General features: G+C 42.0%; 1 protein-coding gene across 1 annotated transcript in view; it reads right to left on the reverse strand.

Moving 5' to 3' along the window:
- Positions 1-27,950, reverse strand: part of ARHGEF26 (Rho guanine nucleotide exchange factor 26) — a 152,172-nt gene that overhangs the window by 116,607 nt on the left and 7,615 nt on the right. The window contains exon 5 of the mRNA XM_082654951.1: positions 96-152. Within this exon, the coding sequence (XP_082511077.1) occupies positions 96-152 (57 nt within the window). The remainder of the gene's footprint in view (positions 1-95; positions 153-27,950) is intronic.

A 27,950-nucleotide genomic window follows, 5' to 3' on the forward strand; every position in this document is an offset into this window, starting at 1 on the left:
AAAAAACAACAAAATGGATACATCGTCAAAGGAAAATGCTGAACATAACAGGCACCCCTTGGAACCCTAAAGCATCTGCTTGGTGGAAAACATACCTCTTGTCTCTTTCTTTCTTCCTGGCTAACTGTCTGAGATAATCCATTTCTTTTCACCTAGGGGGAAAAGCAAAATAAAGTTGAGCGCATTTACTTAAACAACTTCTTTATTATGTAAGACAGAACCCTATGCCCTTCAAAAATGAATTAAGAGAAATTACGCGAAATGTTGAATTCAGTACATACTAATTTTGAGTCTCACACCCCTCAGATGACATTTAATTACACTGATAAATTAGCATAGCTCAACACTAAAGAAATGAAAAGTGTCTAGAACACTATCCTATCAGGTTGAGTTAATCTGTGCTACTCTTAGTTCTGGCTATTCCTAAAATACTTATGAAATTAATCTTCTGATTCATAAGTGAAGAAATTCCTGATAATAAAGAAAATGAAGTCGCCACTCTAAGAGTTTACTGCCCAGAACCCTGGTCAGTAATATGGTGTCCTTATTTCATTGAAAGAGTAATTTTAACACTATTTTTTCACAAAGAAAGATTCAGTGGAACAGCAATGCTCTTTATAAAAACCCAATCAAACAAGGAAAACACAGTCCCCTTGGCCCAATTTCAGCAGTCTTTCAGGCATATTTAATTTTGACAAATAAGGATATTAACCTGATAGTCTTTGGAGAAGCCACAGTACCTACAAGAACCAAGAATGCTACCATTCTTCTTCTGCAAGTACCATACTTGCAGTAATACAGTTGTATCCCTAGTTGAATCCCTGCGGTTCCTGACTCAACTGCCACACATTTTTACCTGACTGCTGTAGTTCCTATCAAAATTCAGTCTCTAACCCAAAGAGTAGAGGCTGAACTATGAACTCCATGAAGGCAGGACCTGGAGTCTCTTCTGATATACCCGGCACTGAGTCTGGCACATGAAAGATATTCATGTTTTTCAGTTAAAGTTTAATTAGCAAAAGGTAAGGCCTATGCAAAATACCGACCAATTAAATCCTGCCCTTCACAGGAAGAAGAGCAGGAAGACAGTGCCCTCCCCTTGTGTGAAAAATTAATAGCAATAAAAAATAACAAAGGTCTTCAAACGTTTGGCTACCATACTTCTCAAAAAAACCCGTAAAAACCATGTTCCCTTAGACCCATTTTTAAGTTGGCATCTCAGATTTTCATCCTAAACTTAGAGAATTTTAAAGATATATTTTGGGGCTTCCCTGGTGGCGCAGTGGTTGAGGGTCCGCCTGCCGATGCAGGGGACACGGGTTCATGCCCTGGTCCGGGAAGATCCCACATGCCGCGGAGCAGCTGGGCCCGTGAGCCATGGCCACTGAGCCTGCGCGTCCGGAGCCTGTGCTCCGGAACGGGAGAGGCCACAACAGTGAGAGACCCGCGTACCGCAAAAAAAAAAAAAAAAAAGATATATTTTGCTGCTAATTGTAAATTTAGACATTTTAACCGTGTGTTATTTTAAATGTATCCAATGAAATATAAAAACCATGATGGCTAAATACCTATTGCATAACATCATTCATTCAAAAATAAATAAGCTTTTCTTAACAGTTGAAGATTTTACATTATTCTTCTTTCTCCTTGAAATCTCATTTAGATGTCAATCCCACCCCCCTAAGATTCCTAGTATAATTCTATATGTCAGGGTGTCTTATTAGTCACCCTAGCATACTTTAACACAAAATAGGTTTTTACATTTAATTTTCTAAAATTTCCTGTGACCAATAAGCTTTCAGCATAAAGACTCTTCTGTATTGTACAATCACTACAAATAGCATTACTAATCTATAATCAAAATGACACAATTACTTCTAATTTCAACGCATTAGCCCTAAAAGTAAAATTTTACTGACAGTGCAACTCTGAGTGAGACGGTGGCTTAATTAAAGGAGGCTTTGCTGAAACCAGTATTTCAAATTGACCCCATTTTATCTTGTGCCTGTGATTTAACACGTTGAGACAGGGCACCAAAGTAAGATTTGATACGGCTGAGAGAGATGGCTTTCTTTAGAAAAATGGCAAAAGGGGTAACTGTGAAAGTGGAAGTTGGAAAAAAATAAAAAACCTGGTGTAACACTTTAACTGCAGATACAGTCTCAGCTTTAGAAAAAAGAACACCTACAAGTTGAGAATCTGGAAAATGGTCCCCTTAAAACTATTCCTGCCCACCTCACATCATCTTGCTGAATGCCCTGGGGTGTGATGCATATCCCAGTGTGAAGACCGTTGGCACACAGTTCTCTACATTGTGGGGTCAGGGTAATAAACAACTACATGTTACTGCCTTTAATCTGATTGTTGGAAAAGGTTAGAAAGCAGTGCAGTAGAGTAGACAGAGTCCTAAATCAATAGTAAAATCAGCAATTATTTACTGAGCACCAGGAAATATGCTGTGTATTTTATATCCCATTCCCACTGAATCCTCATAAAAATTCTAAAAAGCCAATACTAGTTTTATGCCCATTTAACAGATGGGAATAACAACTAAGGCTTAGGATCCCAGATCACACAGCTAATAGGTAGCAAGGCCAGGATCCCCATCCAGGCCTGTCAACTTCAGGGCTCCCACTCTTAATCAGATATCATCAGGGATAGGAACTCCCAGCTTTCTATGAGAGGCACCCCATTTCTAAGGTTGGATGATCATCACTACAACCCCTTCTAATGCCAGGTCTGTACCAAGTCTCCATATGTTTGTTTTCATCCACCCATATCACGGCATGTTGTAATGCCTTACCCACAATCCTGACCCTGGGTCAGCCTGTCAGCAAGAACTCATGGCTAAAAAGGCTTCTTCAAGCATTTTAATAAGGTAGGAGACTGGACAGAAGAATGAAACCGTTCAGAGCTGCTCCCATTTGGTTAACCCTGAGCAGGAACTTCACAGGATTTCCTGCCTGACACAAAGTCCTGACAGATCAATATCCCAGCATCACGCCCACTGTCTCTGCAGGTGAGGTCACCAGCAAGAATTTCCAGGCCACCGGCATCTCTATCCACAACTACTGCTGACTTCAAGCCCGGAAATCTTAAGGGGAAGAGAGCGAAGCGTGTGGGCTTAGAGACCTACCCAGATACAGCTAGTTTACTGAGGGATAAAGAGTACTACATCCTATCAAAAAGAAAAAGAAAAAAATCCCCAGCTAAAGTAGTTGCTCTTCGGAGGGGGGAGAGAAGGTAGTTTTGAAAAAGGCAAAGTACTAATTGCATAGAATTATCATCTTTCACTCATAATACTAATTTAAAAAACGATAAAATATGCCTTTACCCAAAAAAGTCATCAGTAAGAGACCAGCAGCCCATACAAAACTGACCAGAAAGAAAAAAAAGATTCCATGAAGCAGTCTTGGGTTATAATTAAGAAAACGGGCACATTCGGGGAATCTGAAAACTGGCTCTGGAGAGCTGTGATGAGCCAGCTCCTCCTGGCTGGCTGCCAGACCACTGCTCCAGGTCCTGGCTGGACAGGTTCTTCTCCTGAGCCAAGAGGAAGCATTCTGTCCACCTGAGACCTTCCACGTTCAACTCTAAATTAAGCAGAGCAGGTGCCTGGAGGTCGAAGGTCAAGAGCAGCAAGATTATTTCAGAGCCTGAAGAATTTGGAAGATGAAACCAGAGAAAGAAGGGGAGAGAGGTTATAAAACAGGGCCTCACAGAGACCGGCAGAAGGCAGGCAGGAGAAAACTGGGGGAGAATGAAAACACAGAGCAAAGTGTCAAGCGGAAAGAAGCAAGGAAAGAAGTGGGTAAGGGAGGGAGGGAAAGGAAAGAAGGAGAAAGAATGCGTGCAAAGATTTTAATAGTAAATATCTCTGGAAATTTTCTATTCAACACCAGTGACCTTACTGCTAAACTGAAGTAAAAATCTTTGGAAGGCCCAGGCTCTTCTTTTGCACCAAAAAAAATGTGTATAAAGCGTATGTTTATACCTATAGTTTTTACATTTACATGTTTTCTGCAGTTTGCACAGTTTTGCTAAGAGAATCTAGCAAAATTCTCCAAGGGTTCTCCTTGTTTCCATGTATGGAAAAGAAAATACACCAGCTTCCAAAATGGATTCCTACTTTGTTATCTAAAATGAAAGAAATTAAATTGTACAGCCTCTGTTTTTCTTTTTTCAATATATATTTTGCAGTGGGGGCTCTGGCCCAGCACAAACGGGAACACACAGACAGCCAAGCAACACTCCTTTACAGCTCTCTTCTGACCTCACTTGAACTTTCTCATTCCTCACTGGTCTAAATTTTTTATTTAACTATCTCATCAAGTAGAATGACATAAGTAGTTTAATGAAACATTAAGAACTAGATTCCATTTGGGGTTCTTGATTTCGTATAATCTAAGCAATTCACAAAACTCTTCAGATCTTGCCATGGCAGACGATAGACTCTAAGGAGAAAGTGTGAATATATGTCAATACTGTCAACATTTGAAGTGGATAAAAATTAATTCAAATAAAACAACAAAACTGTAGCTCACAACTACAGTTCTGAGATAAGTTGAAAAATATGAACATATATTATGTGGCCCGTCAAGACACTGAATGCAGGGAACTCACTAATGTCATAACAGTCCTAAATTCATAATTATAAATTATATTTTTACTGCTGTAACTGGATTGAAATTCTCCTCCCATGATTTTTGTAACCAGTATATTTTCCATGTTCAAAGAGACAGAAGTTAACAACTGGCTAAAACTAATAAGGGACAGTAGAAGATACTTCATCTATGGATATGATAGTCTTACTAAACCCAAGATATAGTTTCCGAAATTTATAAAAGCGTAAACTCCCTAAAGTACAGACCCAAAAGTTAATTAATGGATACTCCACCTAAAATTGACGGCAAGTAAGTCAGAGAAAGACAAATATCGTATAATATGACTTACATATGGAATCTAAAAAAATGATGTAAATGAACTTATTTACAAAACAGAAATAGACTCACAGACATAGAAAACAAACTTACTGTTACCAAAGGGGAAAGGGAGGGAGGGATAAATTAGGAATTTGGGAGTAACATGAACACACTACTACATATAAAATAGATAAACAGCAAGGAACTACTGTATAGCACAGGGAACTATACTCAACATTCTGTAATAACCTATATGGGGAAAGAATCTGAAAAAAGAATAGATATATGTATATGTACAACTGAGTCACTTTGCTGTACACCTGAAACTAATACAACATTGTCAGTTAACTATACTTTAATTTTTAAAAATGGTTAAAAAATAAATAAAATAAAATGGATGCCGATTTCCTTCTTGATACTTTGCCAATCTGAGCTTGTTAGATGACTGTCCCACAAAGGAACAACCAGGCTTTAGGTAGTAATTCCACTCCCGCATTCACCACAGCTACAGGTGTTTTCACCTCGTGAAGAACTGTGTTAGGAAAACCATGAGCTTTGTGCAATATTCCTTGGCCTTTGACGCCACTGACTGGAATAGGTAATAAGCCAGGTTCTCTGCACCTCCAACAGAGCCCTGAGGTTGCCATTTATACAGAGCCTATCTACGGGATAGAGTCGGCCCTGTACTTGTGGACAGAGCCAAGATGAACTACACCAGTCACCTGGCTGATCAGATGACCATTTTCTATGCGGTAAACGAGGATATGTCCTCAGGCCCTCTGTGACTTGACAGTGTTTCTAGATAAGACAGGTGCACATTCCTTCTGTTTTTCACCGCCAGCCAGAGAAACCAGAATAGGAGGGCCCCCAAAAGACTGACCAACCAAAAAGGCTCAGAAAAGTAGTCAATTAAAAATTAGATCAGATATTTATAATCCAAGATCACACAGGCTCCAGAAAGCACTAATGTCCACTGAATACCCATGGGAGCTAAGACCTTTAAACTTGGAGTTACCCACTTGCTGAAAATTGACTGTTTTATTCATGCCTCCTGGTGATTCGCTATTCATGGGCTTCTGTTCTCAAGAGTTCAAGTGGGAAGAAAATGAATTGCAAAGTAAAACTACACCACGTGACACAATCACTCCTAGGTCCTTTCTACAGACTTATCACAAGCCGAACAGCCCCTGAATTATAAATGAGCTAGAATTCTTTCACTGCCAACAACGTGGGAACAGCGGCTCTCTGAGTGTATGTCTGAAGTTCCTAAAATGAAAAGTCTGCCACAGGCCCGAAACACTGTCCTCTGTAAGCAGTCCCTGCAGGCTGTCTCGGGCCCCACCATGTCCACCGAGAAATCACTGAGATACCTTCCACCTAAGCTACCACAGAACATGCACATCAAAGAGCCAGAGATCTGGATAACCAAAGATCAGATAAATGAGGCCAAGATGGGGACAGTGCCATATTTTTAGGGAGGAGCTGGTAAATAGAACACTATTTTTTAGAATAATGAGAGGTAGAAGACAATGGCCCATTTAATAAAATCATATGCTTAATTTAAAAAGATGTCCAGTAACATGCCAGGGACCTTCTCATTCATTTGTTCAAAAAACCAGATCTCCTCTCTGATCTACATTGTTAAGGTTAATTCTATAATCCTCACCAAAGTTCTTGCATCTCAAGAAACAGCAAAGCTCCCCCAGCCTCCCAGAGGTAACCTCAGGTCTGCTAAAACCGTGGCAAACTCAGATAAGACAGGCCAGGGCTTGGGGCTCTTACCCTGTAATGGCCTGAGTCACCCTCTGCAGACAGAGCCAGGATTCCTGACTGAGCCCCAGTTACTTCAGTACAGATATGAGGCCAAGCGGACAGACCACAAACAGCAAGCTCATTAAATGTACAAGAATAAGTTGCTGTGCTTTGTACGATTTGGGAGATGAGCATGCATTACTTCCTTTGCAGCCAGCCCTCGTAAACCAGCATCCTATATCTAGCCAATTCCTGATTCAGAGGATTGAATCTATTTCTCCAACTACCAATGTATCAAATGCTTACCACGCACCAGGTACTGTTCTTTCCATGCATCTAAAACGTCTAACAATGCCGCAAGGAAGCTATTACTATCGCTATTTTATAAAAAAGAAAAATGGGGACACAGGAAAGTTAAATCATCGTTAGCCCTAATAAGTGGCCAAGCTGGGATTCAACCCAGGCCTGCTTGCTGCCTCCAAGGACTAATCTCTCTTTTTTTTTAGTAAGTGTATGTATATATATATTTATTTATTTTTGGCTGCGTTTGGTCTTTGTTGCTGCGCACGGGCTCTCTCTAGTTGCAGCGAGTGGGGGCTACTCTTCATTGCAGTGTGCAGGCTTCTCAGTGCGGTGGCTTCTCTTGTTGCAGAGCACGGGCTTTAGGCGCGCAGGCTTCAGGAGTTGTGGCTCGTGGTCTCTAGAGCACAGGCTCGGTAGTTGTGGTGCACTAGGATAGTTGCTCCGTGGCATGTGGGATCTTCCCGGACCAGGGCTTGAACCCGTGTCCCCTGCATTGTCAGGTGGATTCTTTACCATTGCACCACCAGGGAAGCCCCAAAGACTAATCTCTTAACCACCGTGGTGCACTGCCTTCTCATGCTTCTGAAGTTCTTAAGAGGTGTGACCTGCAGCTACTTTTCCCTTAAACTAAGGTCCTCCCCCTGGATGCCGCAGAAGCTGCATCCCCAACTGTATTCCCAGCTCCTGCTGCAGAGAAAGTTAAGCTGTTAGCAGGGCGCCTGGCAATTTTTAACTTGTTGATTAGTACTGACATTTGTGGAATCTCCTCAAATTCCTCTCTCTGACTTGTGGCTCTCAATACCGTCATTCCCCTGTGGGCTACTGAGCCTGGACCCAAGTGTACTCAATCTCTATTCCCCCGTGAGAGAGAAACCCAGTTCTCCTTTTTCTATCTGCAATCAGGAGGAGAAAATGAGATTAGGACATATACGAAAAGCTCATGACAGAGAAGTAGAGAGGATAAAAAGTAAACTGGTTTTAGGGGAAAAAGGCGATTCCATAAAGTTATTTAATAAAAGATGAACAGTTTTTAAAAGTGGAATATTTAATAAAATATGGAGGAGGAGACCAGACTAATAACAGTGGTGAACAGTGGAGGGGGGTTGGGAATGGTGGTAAAATCAGAGCAACTTTCAGTCTTAACTATTGTGTTTAGTTTTGTAAGAAGGTGAATGTATTTTCATTACTTTTGTAATTCAAAAATAATTGTTTCAAAGAACTTAAATTTTGATTTTAAGTTGAAATACTAGGAATAAACTAATGACTAACAAAGGGAATTGGTTAAAAGAATCAAACACCTACTTATTTGATGAAATATAACATGAGCTTTACAAAGGCTGTTGTGGAAGAAACTTTAATAACATGGAAAGTCATTCACAACATTGTTTAGAGAAAAAAATAGGTTACAAAACAGCATTGTTAACAACAATTGTTAAAGGGAAAATATGAGTAATAAGACAATATTATTGTGTTAATTTTTGCTTAAAGGAAAAGGAAAACTCTAAATACACATTAAGAAAAAAAAAAAGTCTGAAAAGTTATATACCAAAATGTCAACAGTGATTGGATGGGAGGGATTGCAACTAATTTTTATTTTCTTCTTTTTATCTATTGGTACTTTTTGATTTTTCTATAATAAGCATCTCTTGGCTTTGGAATTAAAGCATTATTTTTAATAAAAACTAAAATATGTTTCAAAGTCCTCTCTCAAAAAAGAAACAAAGCAAGTAGGACAGGCAAATGGAACTGTTTACGGATGCCAATAATACCTGCATTTCTTTGTTTCTGCCCACAGGAAAACTCTTAAGTGAGAGGTGACCACGAGAGAGATTTCAGTCAAGCCCAAACCGGGCAGTGGCTTATGAGGCAGTGTTGAAAGTGAGTGATGACAGGCAGGTGTGCAGATAAGCGAGCAGCGGAGGACTCGGCTGGAGTCGCATAATTGACAATGACGCCGATGACACAGTGAAGGCGTGAGTCAGGAAGGGGCTGACGAAGGCAGAATAGGTCTGAGGGGCTCCTCTTGCAGAAGAGGACACCTGTTTGTAAAGGTGGTGCCAACACCTTGGCTGCCATTTTGTTTTTGCTTCTTGTTGTTTTCGGAACGTGGCAGATGGATAGAAATGATCACCTCCAAACAGTAAGTTCCTTTGAACAACACTGACACTGAAGTTAGTTTCTGTTTTTTTTTGTTTTTTTTTTGCTGTACGCAGGCCTCTCACTGTTGTGGCCTCTCACTGTTGTGGCCTCTCTCGTTGCAGAGCACAGGCTCCAGAAGCACAGGCTCAGCGGCCATGGCTCACGGGCCCAGCCGCTCCACGGCAGGTGGACTCAACCACTGTGCCACCAGGGAAGCCCTGAAGTTAGTTTCTTAGATTGACAATAAAACCTAAGCTGAGTAAAACCTGTTTTGGAAAAATGGATACTAAAGGGAACTAATAGGGACTTCCCTGGAGGTCCAGTAGTTAAGATGCCGCACTTTCACTGCAGGGGGCACGGGTTCGACCCCTGGTCAGGAAAATAAGATTCCACATGCCGCATGGTACAGCCAAAAAACTAAAAATAAAAAAAAGTGGACTGATGTTTTACATGAGATGTTCAAAGCACGCAGTGGTTCCACTGGACAGGAATTACCTTATTATATGGAGGAGACCTGAGAAATAGGCAGAGAATTACCACTGTTCTCCCATTTACCTATATCTCAAGCTTCCTTCAAGCAATAGTTTATACTTCTATTGCTTTTATTTTCCACTCTTCTGCCCATCTAGCCCGTCTAGTTTTAGTCAGAGTCTCTAGAGAGCACTTTCCTGACCTTTACTGCTTTCTATGATATCTATCTGTGTCATTCATTTTCGCATTTTGTCCTACATTCTTTCAAAAACATCACTTAAACCTTTCATTTCTATTGTCTCCTAAACCAGCTTCTAAGTTCCTGCAGCTCAGGTACTGGTTTTCAGTTTGATTTGTTTGCCCCATCCAGCACAATGCAGTGCAACACAAATGAATTCTGCAGTCAGATACCAGCGTTTTCAAGCTACAAGCTTATAACCTCTTAGTGAATAGCAAAATAAAACCCAAGAATTTCTGATTGTCATCTACTTAAAGGTAACAAAACAGAAAGGACAGAATAGAGAATACTATAGTGCACTGCATGTATTAAGGGTAACTTCTGTTTTGTAAAGCTTTTGTTTGAGATACACACACGTGCACCCATGAACACACCTACTGGCTTACAAGTAAAATGTATTTCTCATTACGTTAAGCCACTGATATAGACCATGGTTGCAATGTCAACTCCACCATATGTAAATTTACACTAGATATGTCGGTCATGTCACTTAACACTCCCACTCACCCTCAGAAGAAAAGCTGTTCTACTCAGAGCTTCTGCAAAAGCAGCAGCCCAAGAGCCCACATTTCACACCATCATGGAGGCCAAAGCTGATTGGAAAAGAGCTACTTAAGCACCTGATCAAATAACAGTAAATGTTTAAGTGACCTATTTAAGTGGGGGGAAAGTGGCTGAGCCTATATGATTCTCTCTCAAGAAACTGACCTGGGGGGACCTCCAAGATGGCAGAGGGGTAAGACACGGACATCACCTTCCTCCCAACAAATACATCAGAAATACATCTACACGTGGAACAGCTACTACAAAACACCCACTGAACGTTGGCAGAAGACCTCAGACCTTCCAAAAGGCAAGAAACTCCCCACGTACCTCGGTAGGGCAAAAGAAAAAAGAATAAACAGAGACAAAAGAATAGGGATGGGACCTGCACCAGTGGGAGGGAGCTATGAAGGAGGAAAGGTTTCCACACACTAGGAAGCCCCTTCGCAGGCAGAGACTGCAGGTGGTGGAGAGGGGAAGCATCGGAGCCGCAGAGGAGAGCACAGCAACAGGGGTGCGGGGGGCAAAGCGGAGAGATTCCCACACAGAGGATCGGTGCCGACCGGCACTCACCAGCCGAGAGGCTTGTCTGCTTACCCGCTACGGCGGGCGGGGCTGGGTGCTGAGGCTCGGGCTTTGGAGGTCAGATCCCAGGGAGAGTGCTGGGGTTGGTGGCGTGAACACAGCCTGAAGGGGGCTAATGCGCCACAACTAGCCTAGAGGGAGTCTGGGAAAAGGTCTGGAGCTGCCTAAGAGGCAAGAGACCATTGTTTTGGGGTGTGCAAGGAAAGGGGATTCAGAGCACCACCTAAACAAGCTCCAGAGATGGACACGAACTGTGGCTATCAGCACAAACCCCAGAGATGGGCATGAGGCGCTAAGGCTGCTGCTGCCGCCACCAAAAAGCCTGTGTGCGAGCACAGGTCACTATCCACATCTCCCCTCCCGGGACCCTGTGCAGCCCACCACTGCCAGGGTCCCGGGAGCCAGGGACAACTTCCCTGGGAGAACGCCTGGTGTGCCTCAGGCTGTGCAACGTCACGCTGGCCTCTGCCGCCGCAGGCTTGCCCCACATCCGTACCCATCCCGCCCCCCGGCCTGAGTGAGCCAGAGCCCCCGAATCAGCTGCTCCTTTAACCCCATCCTGTCTGAGCAAAGAACAGACGCCCTCAGGCGACCTACACGCAGGGGTGGGTCCAAATCCAAGCTGAACCCCAGGAACTGTGCGAACAAAGAAGAGAAAGGGAAATCTCTCCCAGCAGCCTCGGGAGCAGCAGATTAAATCCCCACAATCACGCTGAAGTATTCTGCATCTGTGGAATACCTGATTAGACAACGAATCAACCCAAAACTGAGGCAGTGGACTTTGGGAGCAACTGTAGACTTGGGGTTCTGCTGTCTGCGACTGACATGTTTCTGATTGTTTTGTTTATCTTAGTATAGTTTTTAGCGCTTGTTATCATTGGTGGATTTGTTTATTGGTTTGGTTACTCTCTTCTTTTTTTTTTATTACTTTTATATTTTAATTAGTTTTATTTTAATTATTTTATTTTATTATTTTCTTTTTTTCCCCCTTTTCTTCTGAGCTGTGTGGCTGACAGGGTCTTGGCGGTGGGGCCTACTGTCAGGCCTGAGCCTCTGAAGTGGGGGAGCCGAGTTCAGGACACTGGACCACCAGAGACCTCTGGCCGCACATAATAACAATTCGCAAGAGCTCTCCCAGAGATCTCGGTCTCAACACTAAGACCCAGCTCCACCCAAAGGCCAGCAAGCTCCAGTGCTGGATGCCCCATGACAAACAACTAGCAAGATGGGAACACAACCCCACCCATTAGCAGAGAGGCTGCCTAAAATCATACTAAGTTCACAGACACCCCAAAACACATGATCGGATGCTGCCCTGCCCACCAGAAAGACAAGATCCATCCCCACCCATCAGAACACAGGCACCACTCACCTCCACCAGGAAGCCTACACAACCGACTAAACAATCATCAGCCACTGGGGACAGACACCAAAAACAATGGGAACTACAAACCTGTAGCTTGCGAAAAGGAGACCCCAAACACAGTAAGTTAAACAAAATGAAAACACAAAGAAACACACAGCAGATGAAGGAGCAAGGCAAAAACCCACCAGACCAAACAAATGAAGAGGAAATAGGCAGTCTACCCGAAAAAGAATTCAGAGTAATGATAGTAAAGATGATCCAAAATCTTGGAAATAGAATGGAGAAAATACAAGAAACGTTTAACAAGGACCTAGAAGAACTAAAGAGCAAATAAACAACGATGAACAACACAATAAATGAAATTAAAAATTCTCTAGAAGGAATCAATAGCAGAATAACTGAGGCAGAAGAACGGATAAGTGACCTGGAAGATAAAATAGTGGAAATAACTACTGCAGAGCAGAATAGAGAAAAAAGAATGAAAAGAATTGAGGAGAGTCTCAGAGACCAGTGGGACAACACTGAATGCACCAAAATTCAAATTATAGGGGTCCCAGAAGAAGAAGAGAAAAAGAAAGGGACTGAGAAAATATTTGAAGAGATTATAGTTGAAAACTTCCCTAACATGGGAAGGGTAATAGTCAATCAAGTCCAGAAAGTGCAGAGTCCCATACAGGATAAATCCAAGGAGAAACATGCCAAGACACATATTATTCAAACTATCAAAAATTAAATACAAAGAAAAAATATTAAAAGCAGCAAGGGAAAAGCAATATAACATACAAGGGAATTCCCATAAGGTTAACAGCTGATCTTTCAGGAGAAACTCTACAAGCCAGAAGGGAGTGGCAGGACATATTTAAAGTGATGAAAGGGGAAAACCTACAACCAAGATTACTCTACCCAGCAAGGATCTCATTCAGATTTGACAGACAAATTAAAATCTTTACAGACAAGCAAAAGTTAAGAGAATTCAGAACCACCAAACCAGCTTTACATCAAATGCTAAAGGAACTTCTCTAGGCAGGAAACACAAAAGAACGAAACGACCTACAAAAACAAACCCAAAACAATTAAGAATATGGTAATAGGAACATACATATCGATAATTAAATTAAATATAAATGGATTAAATGCTCCAACCAAAACACACAGACCGGCTGAATGGATACAAAAACAAGACTCGTATATATGCTGTCTACAAGAGACGCACTTCAGACCTAGGGACACATACAGACTGAAAGTGAGGGAATGGAAAAACACTTTTCATGCAAATGGAAATCAAAAAAAAGCTGGAGTAGCAATTCTCATATCAGACAAAATAGACTTTAAAATAAAGACTATTATAAGAGACAAAGAAGGACACTACATAATGATCAAGGGATCAATCCAAGAAGAAGATATAAAAATTGTAAATATTTATGCACCCAACACAGGAGCACCTCAATATATAAGGCAAATGCTAACACCCATAAAAGGGGAAATCGACAGTAACACAATCATAGTAGGGGACTTTAACACCCCACTTTCACCAATAGACAGATCATCCAAAATGAAAATAAATAAGGAAATGCAAGCTTTAAATGACACATTAAACAAGAGGGACTTAATTGATATTTATAGGACATTCCATCCAAAAAACAACAAAATACACTTTTTTCTCAAGTGCTCATGGAACATTCTCCAGGAAAGATCATATCTTGGGTCACAAATCAGGCCTTGGTAAATTGAAGAAAACTGAAATCGTATCAAGTATCTTTTCTGACCACAACGCTATGAGACTAAATATCAATTACAGGAAAAAATCTGTAAAAAGTACAAACGCATGGGGGCTAAAAAATACACTACTAAATAACCAAGATATCACTGAAGAAATCAAAGAGGAGATCAAAACATACCTACAAACAAATGACAATGAAAACATGACAACCCAAAACCTATGGGATGCAGCAAAAGCAGTTCTAAGAGGGAAGTTTATAGCAATACAATCCTACGTCAAGAAACAAGAAAAATCTCAAATAAACTACCTAACCTTACACCTAAAGCAATCAGAGGAAGAAGAACAAAAAAAAAACCCGAAGTTAGCAGAAGGAAAGAAATCATAAAGATCAGATCAGAAATAAATGAAAAAGAAATGAAGGAAACAATAGCAAAGATAAATAAAGCTAAAGGCTGGTTCTTTGACAAGATAAACAAAATTGATAAACCACTAGCCAGACTCATCAAGAAAAAAAGGGAGATGACTCAGGTCAACAGAATTAGAAATGAAAAAGAAGTAACAACTGACACTCCAGATATACAAAGGATCATGAGAAATTACTACAAGCAACTATATGTCCATTTTAGGACAACCTGGAAGAAATGGACAAATTTGTGGAAAAGCACAACCTTCCCAGACTGAACCAGGAAGAAACAGAAAATATAAACAGATGAATCACAAGCACTGAAATTGAAACTGTGATTAAAAATCTTCCAACGAACAAAAAAGTCCAGGACCAGATGGCTTCACAGGTGAATTCTAACAAACATTTAGAGAAGAGCTAACACACATCCTTCTCAAACTCTTCCAAAATATAGCAGAGGGAGGAACACTCCCAAACTCATTCTACAAGGCCACCATCACCCTGATACCAAAACCAGACAATGAGGTCACAAAGAAAGAAAACTACAGGCCAATATCACTGATGAACATAGATGCAAAAATCCTCAACAAAATACTAGCAGACAGAATCCAACAGCACATTGAAAGGATCATACACCATGACCAAGTGGGGTTTATTCCAGGAATGCAAGGATTCTTCAATATACGCAAATCTATCAATGTGATAAACCATATTAACAAATTGAAGGAGAAAAACCATATGATCATCTCAATAGATGCAGAGAAAGCTTTTGACAAAATTCAACACCCATTTTTGATTAAAAACCCTCCAGAAAGTAGGCATACAGGGAACTTACCTCAACATAATAAAGGCCATATTGACAAACCCACAGCCAACATCATTCTCAATGGTGAAAAACAGAAACCATTTCCTCTAAAATCAGAAAGAAGACAAGGATGGTCCACTCTGACCGCTATTATTAAACATGGTTTTGGAAGTTTTAGCCACAACAATGAGAGAAAAATAAATAAATAAAAGGAATCCAAATCGGAAAAGAAGTAAAGCTGTCACTGTTTGCAGATGACATGATACTACACATACAGAATCCTAAAGATGTTACCAGAAAACTACTAGAGCTAATCAGTTAATTTGGTAAAGCAGCAGGATTCAAAATTAATGCACAGAAATCTCTTGCATTCCGATACACTAATGATGAAAAATTTAAAAGAGAAATTAAGGAAACACTCTCACTTACCACTGCAACAAAAAGAATAAAATACCTAGGAATAAACCTACCTAAGGAGACAAAAGATCTGTATGCAGAAAACTGTAAGACACTGATGAAAGAAATTAAAGATGATACAAATAGATGAAGAGATATACCATGTTCTTGGATTAGAAAAAGCAACATTGTGAAAATGACTACACTACCCAAAGCAATCTACAGATTCAATGCAATCCTTATCAAACTACCAATGGCATTTTTCACAGAACTAGAACAAAAAATTGCACAATTTGTATGGAAACACAAAAGACCCCGAATAGCCAAACCAATCTTGAGAAAGTAAAACGGAACTAGAGGAATCAGGCTCCCTGACTTCAGACTATACTGCAAAGCTACAGTAATCAAGACAGTATGGTATCGGCACAAAAAGAGAAATATAGATCACTGGAACAGGATAGAAAGTGCAAAGATAAACCCACGTACATATGGTCACCTTATCTTTGATAAAGGAGGCAAGACTATACAATGAAGAAAAGAGAGCCTCTTCAATAAGTGGTGCTGGGAAAACTGGACAGCTACATGTAAAAGAATGAAATTAGAACACTCCCTAACACCATACACAAAAATAAACTCCAAATGTATTAGAGACCTAAATGGAAGGCCAGACACTATAAAACTCTTAGAGGAAAACACAGGAGGAACCCTCTCTGACATAAATCACAGCAAGATCCTTTTTGACCCACCTCCTGGAGAAATGACAATTACAACAAAAATAAACAAAGGGGACCTAGTGAAACTTAAAAGCACTTGCACAGCAAAGGAAACCATAAACAAGACGAAAAGACAACCCTCAGAATGGGAGAAAATATTTGCAAATGAAGCAACTGACAAAGGATTAGTCTCCAAAATATACAAGCAGCTCATGCAGCTCAATATCACAAAAATAAACAACCCAATCCAAAAATGCACAGAAGACCTAAATAGACATTTCTCCAAAGAAAACATACAGATCACCAACAAACACATGAAATGATGTTCAACATCACTAATCATGAGAGAAATGCAAATCAAAACTACAATGAGATATCACCTCACACTGGTCAGAATGGCCATCATCAAAAAATCTAGAAACAATAAATGCTGGAGAGGGTGTGGAGAAAAGGATCCTTTTTGTACCCTGCTGGGAATGTAAATTGGTACAGCCACTATGGAGAACAGTATGGAGGTTCCTTAAAAAACTACAAATAGAACTACCATATGACCCAGCAATCCCACTACTGGGCATATACCCTGAGAAAACCATAATTCAAAAAGAGTCATATACCACCATGTTCATTGCAGCTCTATTTACAATAGCCAGGACATGGAAGCAATCTAAGCGTCCATCAACAGATGAACGGATAAAGAAGATGTGGCACATATATACAGTGGAATATTACTCAGCCATAAAAAGAAATGAAATTAAGTTATTTGTAGTGACGTGGATGGACCCAGAGTCTGTCATACAGAGTGGAGTAAGTCAGAAAGAGAAAAACAAATACTGTATGCTAACACATATATATGAAATCAGAAAAAAGATTGTGATGAACCTAGGGGCAGGACAGGAATAAAGACGTAGAGAATGGACTTGAGGATGCGGAGAGGGGCAAGGGTAAGCTGGGACGAAGTGAGAGAGTGTCATGGACATATATACACTACCAAATGAAAAATAGATAGCTAGTGGGAAGCAGCTGCATAGCAAAGGGAGATCAGCTCGGTGCTTTGTGACCACCTAGAGGGGTGGGATAGGGAGGGTGGGAGGGAGACGCAAGAGGGAGGAGATATGGGGATATATGTATATGTATAGCTGATTCACTGTAATAAAGCAGAAACTAACACACCACTGAAAAGCAATTATACTCCAATAAAGATGTTTAAAAAATAAAGAAATTGACCTGGGTAACTATACATGGAAGCTGAGAGGATAACATGAGGCAGCGCTGGACCATGCTAGGTAACCTCAAATCTAATTTACAAGAACTCAGAAACTCTGAGTATGCAGGAGCTCTCAGGACAGAAGACAGACCTGGCAGAAAGGGCAAATGAGCCAATTCATGAGAAGAAATAGCCAACAGGCCACTTCTGAGACGCAGTCACATTCCTGGCCAAGTACCAGATAGAAATGTGGTTCCTGCTCTTCCAGAGCCCTGGCTACACATCTGGTATTTAGCGAAACTTTAGAGGCTCTGTTCCAGGTAACCTCAAGACCCTAAAGAAAACAGTAGGAGAGTAACCCTATTTGTCACTTCGGAGTCTCAGCTGCCTCAATATATAGTAGAGAAATAGTACCCGCTCTCATGGTATTGTCACAAGCTCGACATAAGCTGAGTGAAATGACCTAGTATAATCCCTGGTGCACAGTCTCCTCTGCAAACACTGTGTTAATAAGTTAACTGCATGTAAATAACTTAATATTATGATGATCCAATGACAGGTCCCATAGCTACAGTTATCTGCACTGCCTGCTCACACTGAGAACTTGACCCCAGCTGAATATGAGTTGAGCAGACAACAGACAACAGCCATACTCCTTTGCACATAACCGCCAGAAGCACGGTTTCCTGCCGCCCCAAATATGAACGACTCCATTTTTATGTTATTGCAGTTGGATGGGTAGCAGAGTTTATCTCCTACACTAAAGGGGAAAATAATCTGCAATTTCCTTTTACTGGCAAAAATACTTCCTTCTGCAGAAGCTGTCCATTGGCTATGGTCCTTACCCCCCCAGATAACAGATATACAGATAATAAATGCTACAATAATTGTAAGACATAAGAGTACGGATTAATCATGTAGAACATCAACAGGCTAGAAGTACTCTGGATAAATCAACCAAAATTGAGAAAAAAGTTTTTAAGCACTAGTTCCACATTTAAAGATTCAACGGTAATTTTTTTTTTAATTAATTTATTTATTTTTGCTGTGTTGGGTCTTCCTTTCTGTGCGTGGGCTTTCTCTAGTTGCGGCGAGCGGGGGCCACTCTTCATCGCGGTGCACGGGCCTCTCACTGTCGCGAACTTCTCTTGTTGCGGAGCACAGGCTCCAGACGCGCAGGCTCAGTAGCTGTGGCGCACGGGCTTAGTTGCTCCGCAGCATGTGGGATCTTCCCAGACCAGGGCTCGAACCCGTGTCCCCTGCATTGGCAGGCAGATTCTCAACCACTGCGCCACCAGGGAAGCCCTCAACGGTAATTTTGATGGTGACAATTTCTCTAATCAATCATCATGGAGACAAATCACTCTGTGGATATGGCTCTGATGAATAGCCCCATCACTGGACCAAAAGAAGAGACACCACAAGGGGACATCTTAAGGTCAAGAGGGCAGATACAAGAATCTAATGGATGATTTTCCCAAGTGCAAGCTCAGTATTATAGAGCCTTTCCCCACAGTTATTCAGAACTCCTCAAAGTAACCGAGCCTTCTTTCCTTTTACCTAATTACACTATATTCCTACAGACTCCTGTTGTTCTTGAATGCATCCATCTACCTCCCCAAAAGAAATACCAAGTGGAGGATGAGGGAGGCTGTAATTTAATTTGATTTCGTAGTATGCAAATACCTACCATAGGTAGTTCTAAACTATGAAGATACCAAGTTTCCTAATGTATCAAAGACATTTATTAAATCCAGGAGGTAGCCAAAGTGTCAAGAATTTGTCCTTTAAAATAAAAATTAAAACAGCCTCCAAACAGCCCCAAATAGGAAACTTCCTGGCTGTTTTCCCCGCTGAGTTTTTTGGCTGTTATTTTCACTTATGGGATTAGGTTTTTGCCTTTACTCATTCATTTATACATTCACTCATAAATTCACCACATACTTACTGCAAGCCTCCTGTAAGTCAGGCAATGATGTGCTAGGAATAGGATAGGGAACATAACAGACAAAAATCTCTGCTTTCATGCAGATTTTATTCCAGTGGGAGTAGATGGACCATTAACAAGAAAAGTAAATCACATAGTATGTTAGAGGGGTAAGCGTCAGGAAGACACTGGAAGAAGAGCTATTTATTGGAAGCTGAGGAGACAGCAAGTGCAAAGGCCCTGAGGCAGCGTGCACCTTGTATTGGAGGAACACCAGTGTAACTGAGCAGCAAGCATGGGATGAGTCCAGAGAGTAACCAGGGGCCAGAATACACAGCCTCCCTGGCCCCTGTAAGGCTTAGCCTTTATTTTGAGTAGAGGTAAGAAATAACTTGAAGGTTCAGAACAAAGGGACAATATCTCAGTACATTTTAACAGGATCACAATTCAACAATATAACTATATAGCTGCTATACGGAGAAGAGACCAAAACGGACCCACGTAGATGCAGGGAGTTGAGCTGGGAAGCAATGGGGACAATCCACCTCCACAGTGACAGGGTGGCAGCAGAGAAGTAGCTCTATTCTGAAGTTACAGGCAAAAGACTTTGCATCAAGTCTTTTTAAGTAAGTTATGGGAGAAAGAGAAGAGTGAGCAAAGGCTCTAAGGGTTCTGACCTTCACAAGTAGAAAATGGAGTCATTATTTGCTGAGAAAAAGAAGAGATTATGAGAGAAGCTGATTTGGGTGGGAGAGAAGGGAGTGATCAGAAGTCAACTTTTGGAAAGGTTAACTTTGAGATGCTGGTTAGATACCAGAAACAAAGCTGGATATCCTTGTCTGACGCTCAAGGAAAGGTCCAGTCTAGAGACAGAAACTTGAAAGTCATCAGAGTAGATGATGTATTTAAAGCCACAAGACTGCATGAGATCACCAAGGGAGTGCAGATAAAGAGGAGCCCCAAGGATGGAGCCTCTGGACGCCCAACAGGTAGAGGCTGGAAGAAAAGAGATCAAGAAGCTGCAGGTGCACTGACTTTTTCTCAAATCCTCTGACCCTCCATCACCCCGAAGGGTCCACATAGCGTACGTGATGTTTTCTCTGCTTGGGACTCCTCCAGCCTGCACCCGCCCCTCTAACAACATCTCTGACCTGACACTTATCTGGTAGCTGATCAGATGGCAGCTCTTGTCATCTCCTTTGCCACCTTCCCTTGACTGACAGCATCTTGCCCAGACAGGTGCCCTTCCCACAGGATCTCAGAGCAGCACAAGTACGTCCTTCACAGTATTAACACAGCAATTCTACATGTACATGTGGGATAATTTGGTGTCTGTCTTGCCATTCAGGGTGTCAGTAAGGACATGAAAGCAAAGTGGAGTCTGTTTGTGCTCTATCTCCACTGCCTAGAACAGGGGCCTCCACAAAGACTATGTGAATGAAGGAATCATTCATCAATCTCTCTCCTCAGTCTTTTGCTCAATGAAATAAGACCCTCTTTGTCTGGGACCCAGGTCTAGGTTTCCAGTTGAAACACCTCCTTTTGTACTTACACCAACCAATATGAAACACCCCTGTGCTCATGTCCTCCCACTTTCTTGGAGCACTTGTCTCTTCTGCTCCGTACCTGCCCTCAGGGCCTAAGGCACACACACCCACATTTTCACAACCCATTGTTCTCTCCATAGAATCAACAACATAAATATTGGCACATCTACCACTCAACTGCCCTTTGCTTACTAAGCTCCAACCAGAGTAGTTTTTTTCTCAATCTCTATATATTTTTCAGAAGGGGTTACAGTTCCACCATCGCTATAATTCAGAAAAAGAAAAACTTCTAAAAGTGACATGAACAACATGGAAACGTACTCAATACACAGGAAGCTACAGTGAGGTATCCCCAGTATTTGGAGATAAAGTCAAAAGAAAAAAATACTCCCAAACTGAAACTGAAAAAAACAAAAAGTATAAACTAGTTTCACACATCTACTTGTGCGTGCATTTTTCTAAAGAGAAGGTCTATGGCTCACAACTTCTATCAGATTCTCAAAGCAGGTATAGCTCCCCAGAAAAGAAAGATGGCGAAATGCATATCCATCCTACAGCCTAACCCAGAGACTAGAAAGAACACTGAGGATCATCGTGTAGAGACGTGAAATGATTTATAAGACACACTGTTCAGGAAAAAAACAAGTTGTAACAGCTGCACAGTATATCATTTATGTAAATGCACATAATCTTTATTTTTTCCTTACATGTATATACGTGGATTTCAAGAAGAGCGTTACCAAATTGAGAACAGCGCTGCCTAGACAGAAGGCGAAAGAGACTGGGATTGCAGATATGATCAAAAGAGACTTTGGGGGCTTCCCTGGTGGCGCAATGGTTGAGAGTCCGCCTGCCGATGTAGGGGACACGGCTTCGTGCCCCGGTCCGGGAAGATCCCACATGCCGCGGAGCGGCTGGGCCCGTGAGCCATGGCCGCTGAGCCTGCGCGTCCGGAGCCTGTACTCCGCAACGGCAGTGAGAGGCCCGCGTACCGCAAAAAAAAAAAAAAAAAAAAAAAAAGAGACTTTGGTCTCATCTGAAATGTTTAATTTTTTTCATGGAACATGTGCTATATATTGCTTATATAGTCAAAATCAATTTTCAAAAATGTTGAGGGAACACCACAATCTAATTGTACTGAAATGACAAGAGTGTAACAGAGCCCGCTCCCTGCCCCAGGCTAAGCAGATCCCAGCTCCAGCCCTCTTAGCTGGACCAGGATCTCTGCTGGGGTTCCCAGGTCCAGGCACATGGACCTCCAGTTGTGTTTATAAAGATACAAACACTCCAGGACACCTACTCTCCAATGTAACAGTGTACACGAGTACACGTCTAAAGCCCTGACTAACTGTCTACATTGTAAGTACCAAAAGTAAGCCAGATGTGAAAAATGGGAATGTTTTTTCTATCTTTTAAACATAAAAGATAGATATGATAAAAGGTATTAATCACCATTTAAGGTAAAAACATAATTTTATGAGACTGCTATGTTGCAAAAATGTAAATGGAAAATTCTATGACTGAAGAGATTATTTTAAGCAGCAACTCACTGAACAACTGAAAATTAATTCAGACAAGTGTGAAAATGTAAGGGAAAAGGATGAAATTGTTGATGATCTCTAAATGCATTAAGCATTTCTGCAAACAGGAGGATATTCAGATTTATTACATCTGTTGAGCTCTGATTTTCAGTAGAAAACAGTGTCTTTCACAATAAACATGGTGTAGATTCTAAAAGAATAGGTCCCACCAAATGGAACTGCTAAAGACTCCAAAGCGTGTTATATTTTCCACTGAATGAAATTACATTGGTAATCAAATGGCCATTTTTCAAATCGCCCTTTCTCATTTGGCAGTTCCAGGTCAACCAGAGCAAACTATGTGTGTCTTAGGAGCTGATTCCAGAACTCAAGAGACCAAAGTTCTAACTCTAGCTATGAACCTAGTTAGCCACACTAAGGACAGTTGAAGACGTACTTTAAAGAAAACATAAAAAACCAGTTCCAGAATAGAGTTTAAAATTTTTGAGCAAACTGAAGAAACATTCAAAATGATTTCAGATTACTGATAAAGCCACGTGTCAGCAAGTATAAAGGAAGAGTCCAGTAAGAGGGTGACTGTAGCAGGTGTATGTCAGGTGACTGCATTCGGTATTGAATCCAAGTAGAAAGTTGGCCTGTGTGCTTGTTTTTGACTCTGGAGCCTGAGCACCCTTGTCAAAGGTACCTGGGGTGTCAAGGCGGTGGAAATTACACAAACACACCCCATGGCAAACAAATGGGGTCAGGGCATGGCTGGCAAGTGTGGCTTTGGGGCTGTCACGGAACTTAACAAAACAAACACGGGTTTCGCAACTGTCAGTTTTTAGTCCAATGCATAGTACGTGATGGGGGGAGGGGTCAAGTTATGACAAAGAGCAAAAAAACTTCAAGATTGATTTTTTATTTTCAGTAATATTGTAAATCCTTCTGGGAGCCCATTAAAGGATGAAACTGATTAGAAACCTGAAGCTCACTTTGCATGGAGGACTCAGCTGCTACCCACCTAGCACTAACTGTAGCACTAACTGTAGCAGGTACTCAGTGTTCAATCCCACACTAATAATACAATCAATATTTTTCTTCAAACCCACAAGCTTTGCCCAGAGATCCAAGAACTGCTGTCTCAGTCCTCACGATGTCGTTTTAGGTGATTCGCTGGGCCATTCACCTGTGTGTGGCAGGTTCCTTTATCTCTGGGCACAGATCTCTGGAGGACAAAAATGACTTTTCAAATTGAAACCTCAAATTTCTTCCACTTATGATCAACTAAAACCTGGTAACCACGATCATTTATTTCTCATATATTCGTGTTCCCCAAGGCCTGAAGGGCAGCATAAAGTTATGTTCCCTGGAATGAAGAAATCCTATATTTCTGATGAAGAGTAGATCAATACCCTCTGACAAGCAAGTGAAGGAAGAGTAAGCCTGGCACCATCTGATGACAGCATGGAGCTCAGGTTGTGTTCCTGACAATGGAGAACACCCCACTTCTACACGGAGACCCTGTCAGCAAAGCCACACTGCTACCCACATTCACCACTAAGTCACTATAATCCAACGAGGGAAGCCTAGACTTTCTCTATTCTATGAAGGCCCAACTAAATGCCTCTCTTACTCAGTTCTAACTCTCCCTCATTCCTAGGTGACCACAATGCAACAGTTAAACCTGTCCCAACACCATACACGGAGAACCACCTTTCGTGGTTGTCCAATGAAACCAAAGGAGACACATCATAAACAAACACACGAAGACAAATTACATACAGACTGAAGGCTTCAGGACCTTACACAACAACCAGAAATGACTGCAAACTGCGGCTCTTCTAAAGAGTGTCCTGCATACTGCACGCTTCTCACAGTCAACTGATAAAAGTTTCATCACCTCAGGAGGCAGTCATGTGTTGGCAACAAAGATAAGAGATTTTTGGGCTTCCCTGGTGGCGCAGTGGTTGAGAGTCCGCCTGCCGATGCAGGGGACACGGGTTCGTGCCCCGGTCCGGGAAGATCCCACATGCCGCGGAGCAGCTGCGCCCATGAGCCATGGCTGCTGAGCCTGCACGCATCCGGAGCCTCCGCAACGGGAGAGGCCACAACAGTGAGAGCCCCGCGTACAGAAAACAAAAAAAAAAAAGATAAGAGATTTTTACAAAATAAAACAATCAACAGCAGCTAATGCACAGGTGTGCTCACACGCACCCTTCCCAAGTAGAAAGTCAAGATACATGCCAAATTGAGACCTAACCCCTTTGCCAGAAAACCCTTTGTCCTCTTCCCTTTCTGGGATCAAGGCCTTACTCGAGGAAGAGTTTTGTGTTAAAGGCAGGATGGGGACTACCCTACTTATTTGGTATTATTAAAAGTTAAGCATGGGGGCTTCCCTGGTGGCGCAGTGGTTGGGAATCCGCCTGCCAATGCAGGGTACACGGGTTCGAGCCCGGGTCTGGGAAGATCCCACATGCCGTGGAGCAAGTAAGCCCGTGAGCCACAACTACTGAGCCTGCGCTCCGCAACGGGAGAGGCCGCGACAGTGAGAGGCCTGCACACCATGATGAAGAGTGGCCCCCGCTCGCCGCAACTGGAGAAAGCCCTCGCACAGAAACGAAGACGCAACACAGCTAAAAATAAATAAATAAATAAATAAATAAATAAATTTATTAAAAAAAAAAAAAGTTAAGCATGGAAAGATGATGGAAAGTCAAAGTGTTTCAAAACCTGCCCTAAACACTGTAGCCCCTTTACAAGGAGAGATCAGGGCACAAGGTCAGACAGAGAAACAGAGGTGTCTACCCCTTACAGAAAACATCCTGACATTTTTCATAATTCATGAAGGCTCTTCTCTTTAGGGTCCTAACTGCAACCTGGATATTTACTAATTGCTAGGCTTCTAGAAAAGTAATCGCTGCTTTCTGTTGTTTTCCCTAAAAGCCAGAGCTGCTTGCAACTTTTTAGTGGGTAGAAAACCCACGTGGGAAGGACAGAAGAGAACTTCAGGACAGTGATGACCCCTGGAGAGGAAGGAAAGAGAAAAGGACTGGAGAGGAGGATGGTTAACTGAATCTGTCTCAAAAAATAAAAGCCTGAAATAAATATGTTAAAATGTTAACATCTGTTCAAGCTGGTACCTGGATGGCAGGTACCTGGAAATCTATTACACAAATTTAAGTTTTAATTTTTCTACATGCTTGAAGTACTTTATAATAAAAAAAAATTAAGATGTTTTAAAAGTGAAACAGAGGGCTTCCCTGGTGGCGCAGTGGTTGAGAGTCCGCCTGCCGATGCAGGGGACACGGGTTCGTGCCCCGGTCTGGGAAGATCCCACATGCTGCGGAGCGGCTGGGCCCGTGAGCCATGGCCGCTGAGCCTGCGCGTCCCAAGCCTGTGCTCCGCAACGGGAGAGGCCACAACAGTGAGAGGCCCGCATACCGCAAAAAAAAAAAAAAAAAAGTGAAACAGAGACACAAAAGGCACAAAGAAAATGCAGGCTGGTGCCCAAGTGATGCAAAGTGGCAAAGTCCAATCATGCTGCTTTGATTAAGTGTAATTGCCACCAACACAATAAATACACACAAGCCTCCCGGGAACACTCAAATCCAAGATAACACGTGCTGCGGTTAGAACTCATTTTATAGCTTTACATTTTATCACCAGATAGTCTTCTGATATCAGTCTTGTTAACAAAAGGCACATCAGCACATTGATCCTTGGCCAAATAAAACACATGCCCATATTTGAAGTTGTGCTGAGGATATGTAGTATTATTTCAGTGTGCATTTGTTAATCTAAATGAAAGCCAAACTCCAGGAGGCATAAATATGGCAGCCTGGTTTTTGGTACTAAAGCTAAGCGGGAGCAGAGTGTAAGTGACACAGAAGTACACATTTTTGTTTAGCATTCAGAGAACAACAGAAGGATTTAGGCCTGTGCTAACAAACGCAGCTGCTGTCCCACAGAAAGAACTCAAAAAATCCATAGTTTTCTTCTTGAGGATCTTCTACCAAATGGTCCATACCAACAATGGAATGACAGCCATTTAGAGCCATCTTGGCCTGTGTGGGCCTTGTCACCAGTTTTTCCAAGTATCTGCATTGGTATATAATACCACAAGGTCATCAGATTAGGGAATAAGGCTACCACCATGCCGGTTCTGTGGACAGATGATACCACCTCACCACTGCGAAATTCACAGAAGCATCACGGAAGTTGCAAACTGTTAGCACAGGAGCCAAGTCTGGCCCATAGATATTGTTGGGCTCATACAACACTTTTTTTTTTTTTTGCGGTACGCGGGCCTCTCACTGTCGTGGTCTCTCCCACCGCGGAGCACAGGCTGCGGATGCGCAGGCTCAGCGGCCATGGCTCACGGGCCTAGCCGCTCTGCTGCATGTGGAATCTTCCCAGACCGGGGCACGAACCCATGTCCCCTGCATTGTCAGGCGGACTCTCAACCACTGCGCCACCAGGGAAGCCCTCATACAACATTTTTTAAAACTTGAATTAGGATAATACTCGTAAAAATCTGGCTTTCTGTATTCTCTTTTTTAAATATCAGAAAATACTGTAACACAGGGCTGGTTTGAACTAAGTGTCCGCTGCTCAATTCATACAAGGCCTATGGACCACAGTCCCCGCCACTTCCCCTCACCTACACTCACCAGCATCACTTATAACACCACCTGCTCTGCCCTGTAGGCATTTTAATCTGTGGCATAACACTAAGGGTGTCACACGGTGAGGGGAGTGGAAATACATAACTTCTCCTTAGAACAAAATTAGGGGGTGTGAGAGAGACAGGAAGAAAGGGCTTGGTTTCTAGAATTCTGAATTCCAATACAGGGCAGAAGAGGGGAGGAAGAGCCTGAGCCAGAAGTCATCCCCATTATCAACATGCACCCATTTCCATGGTCAAATTTATGAGCGCCAACATATACAACTTCTTCACTTACGCTGACGGGTTCCCTAAATACATAAGATTCCTGACTCTGAACAATGCTCATTTTGGCTTCAGAGGGAATCACTTCTGCTCCCATATTGCCAAAGGACTCACAGAGGTGCACTGGCCTGTTTTTCATGCAACGCTCCCACCACCCAAGCTGGCCACGGGAATTCCTTCCTACTTGGTAATGCATCAGATGCCCACAAATGCTGTACCCAAAGTCATATCAAATAAACTAAGCATCACACTGTGACATTGTTAAGCCAGGAGGAAAAGAAATTACGGCTAAAAACAAAAGACGTTTGATGCAGAGAGGAGAAATTACTCATCAACACAAAAGTAAGTGTCAGATACTCGCAAACAGAAGATGCACACGGGGAGACAGCACAGAATGCCATTCATTAACCATTTTCAAGAAAATATAAATGTGTCCCTATCAAAT

This window comes from Grampus griseus, assembly GCF_964374135.1.
Source record: "Grampus griseus genome assembly, chromosome: 5".
Taxonomy (NCBI): domain Eukaryota; kingdom Metazoa; phylum Chordata; class Mammalia; order Artiodactyla; family Delphinidae; genus Grampus; species Grampus griseus.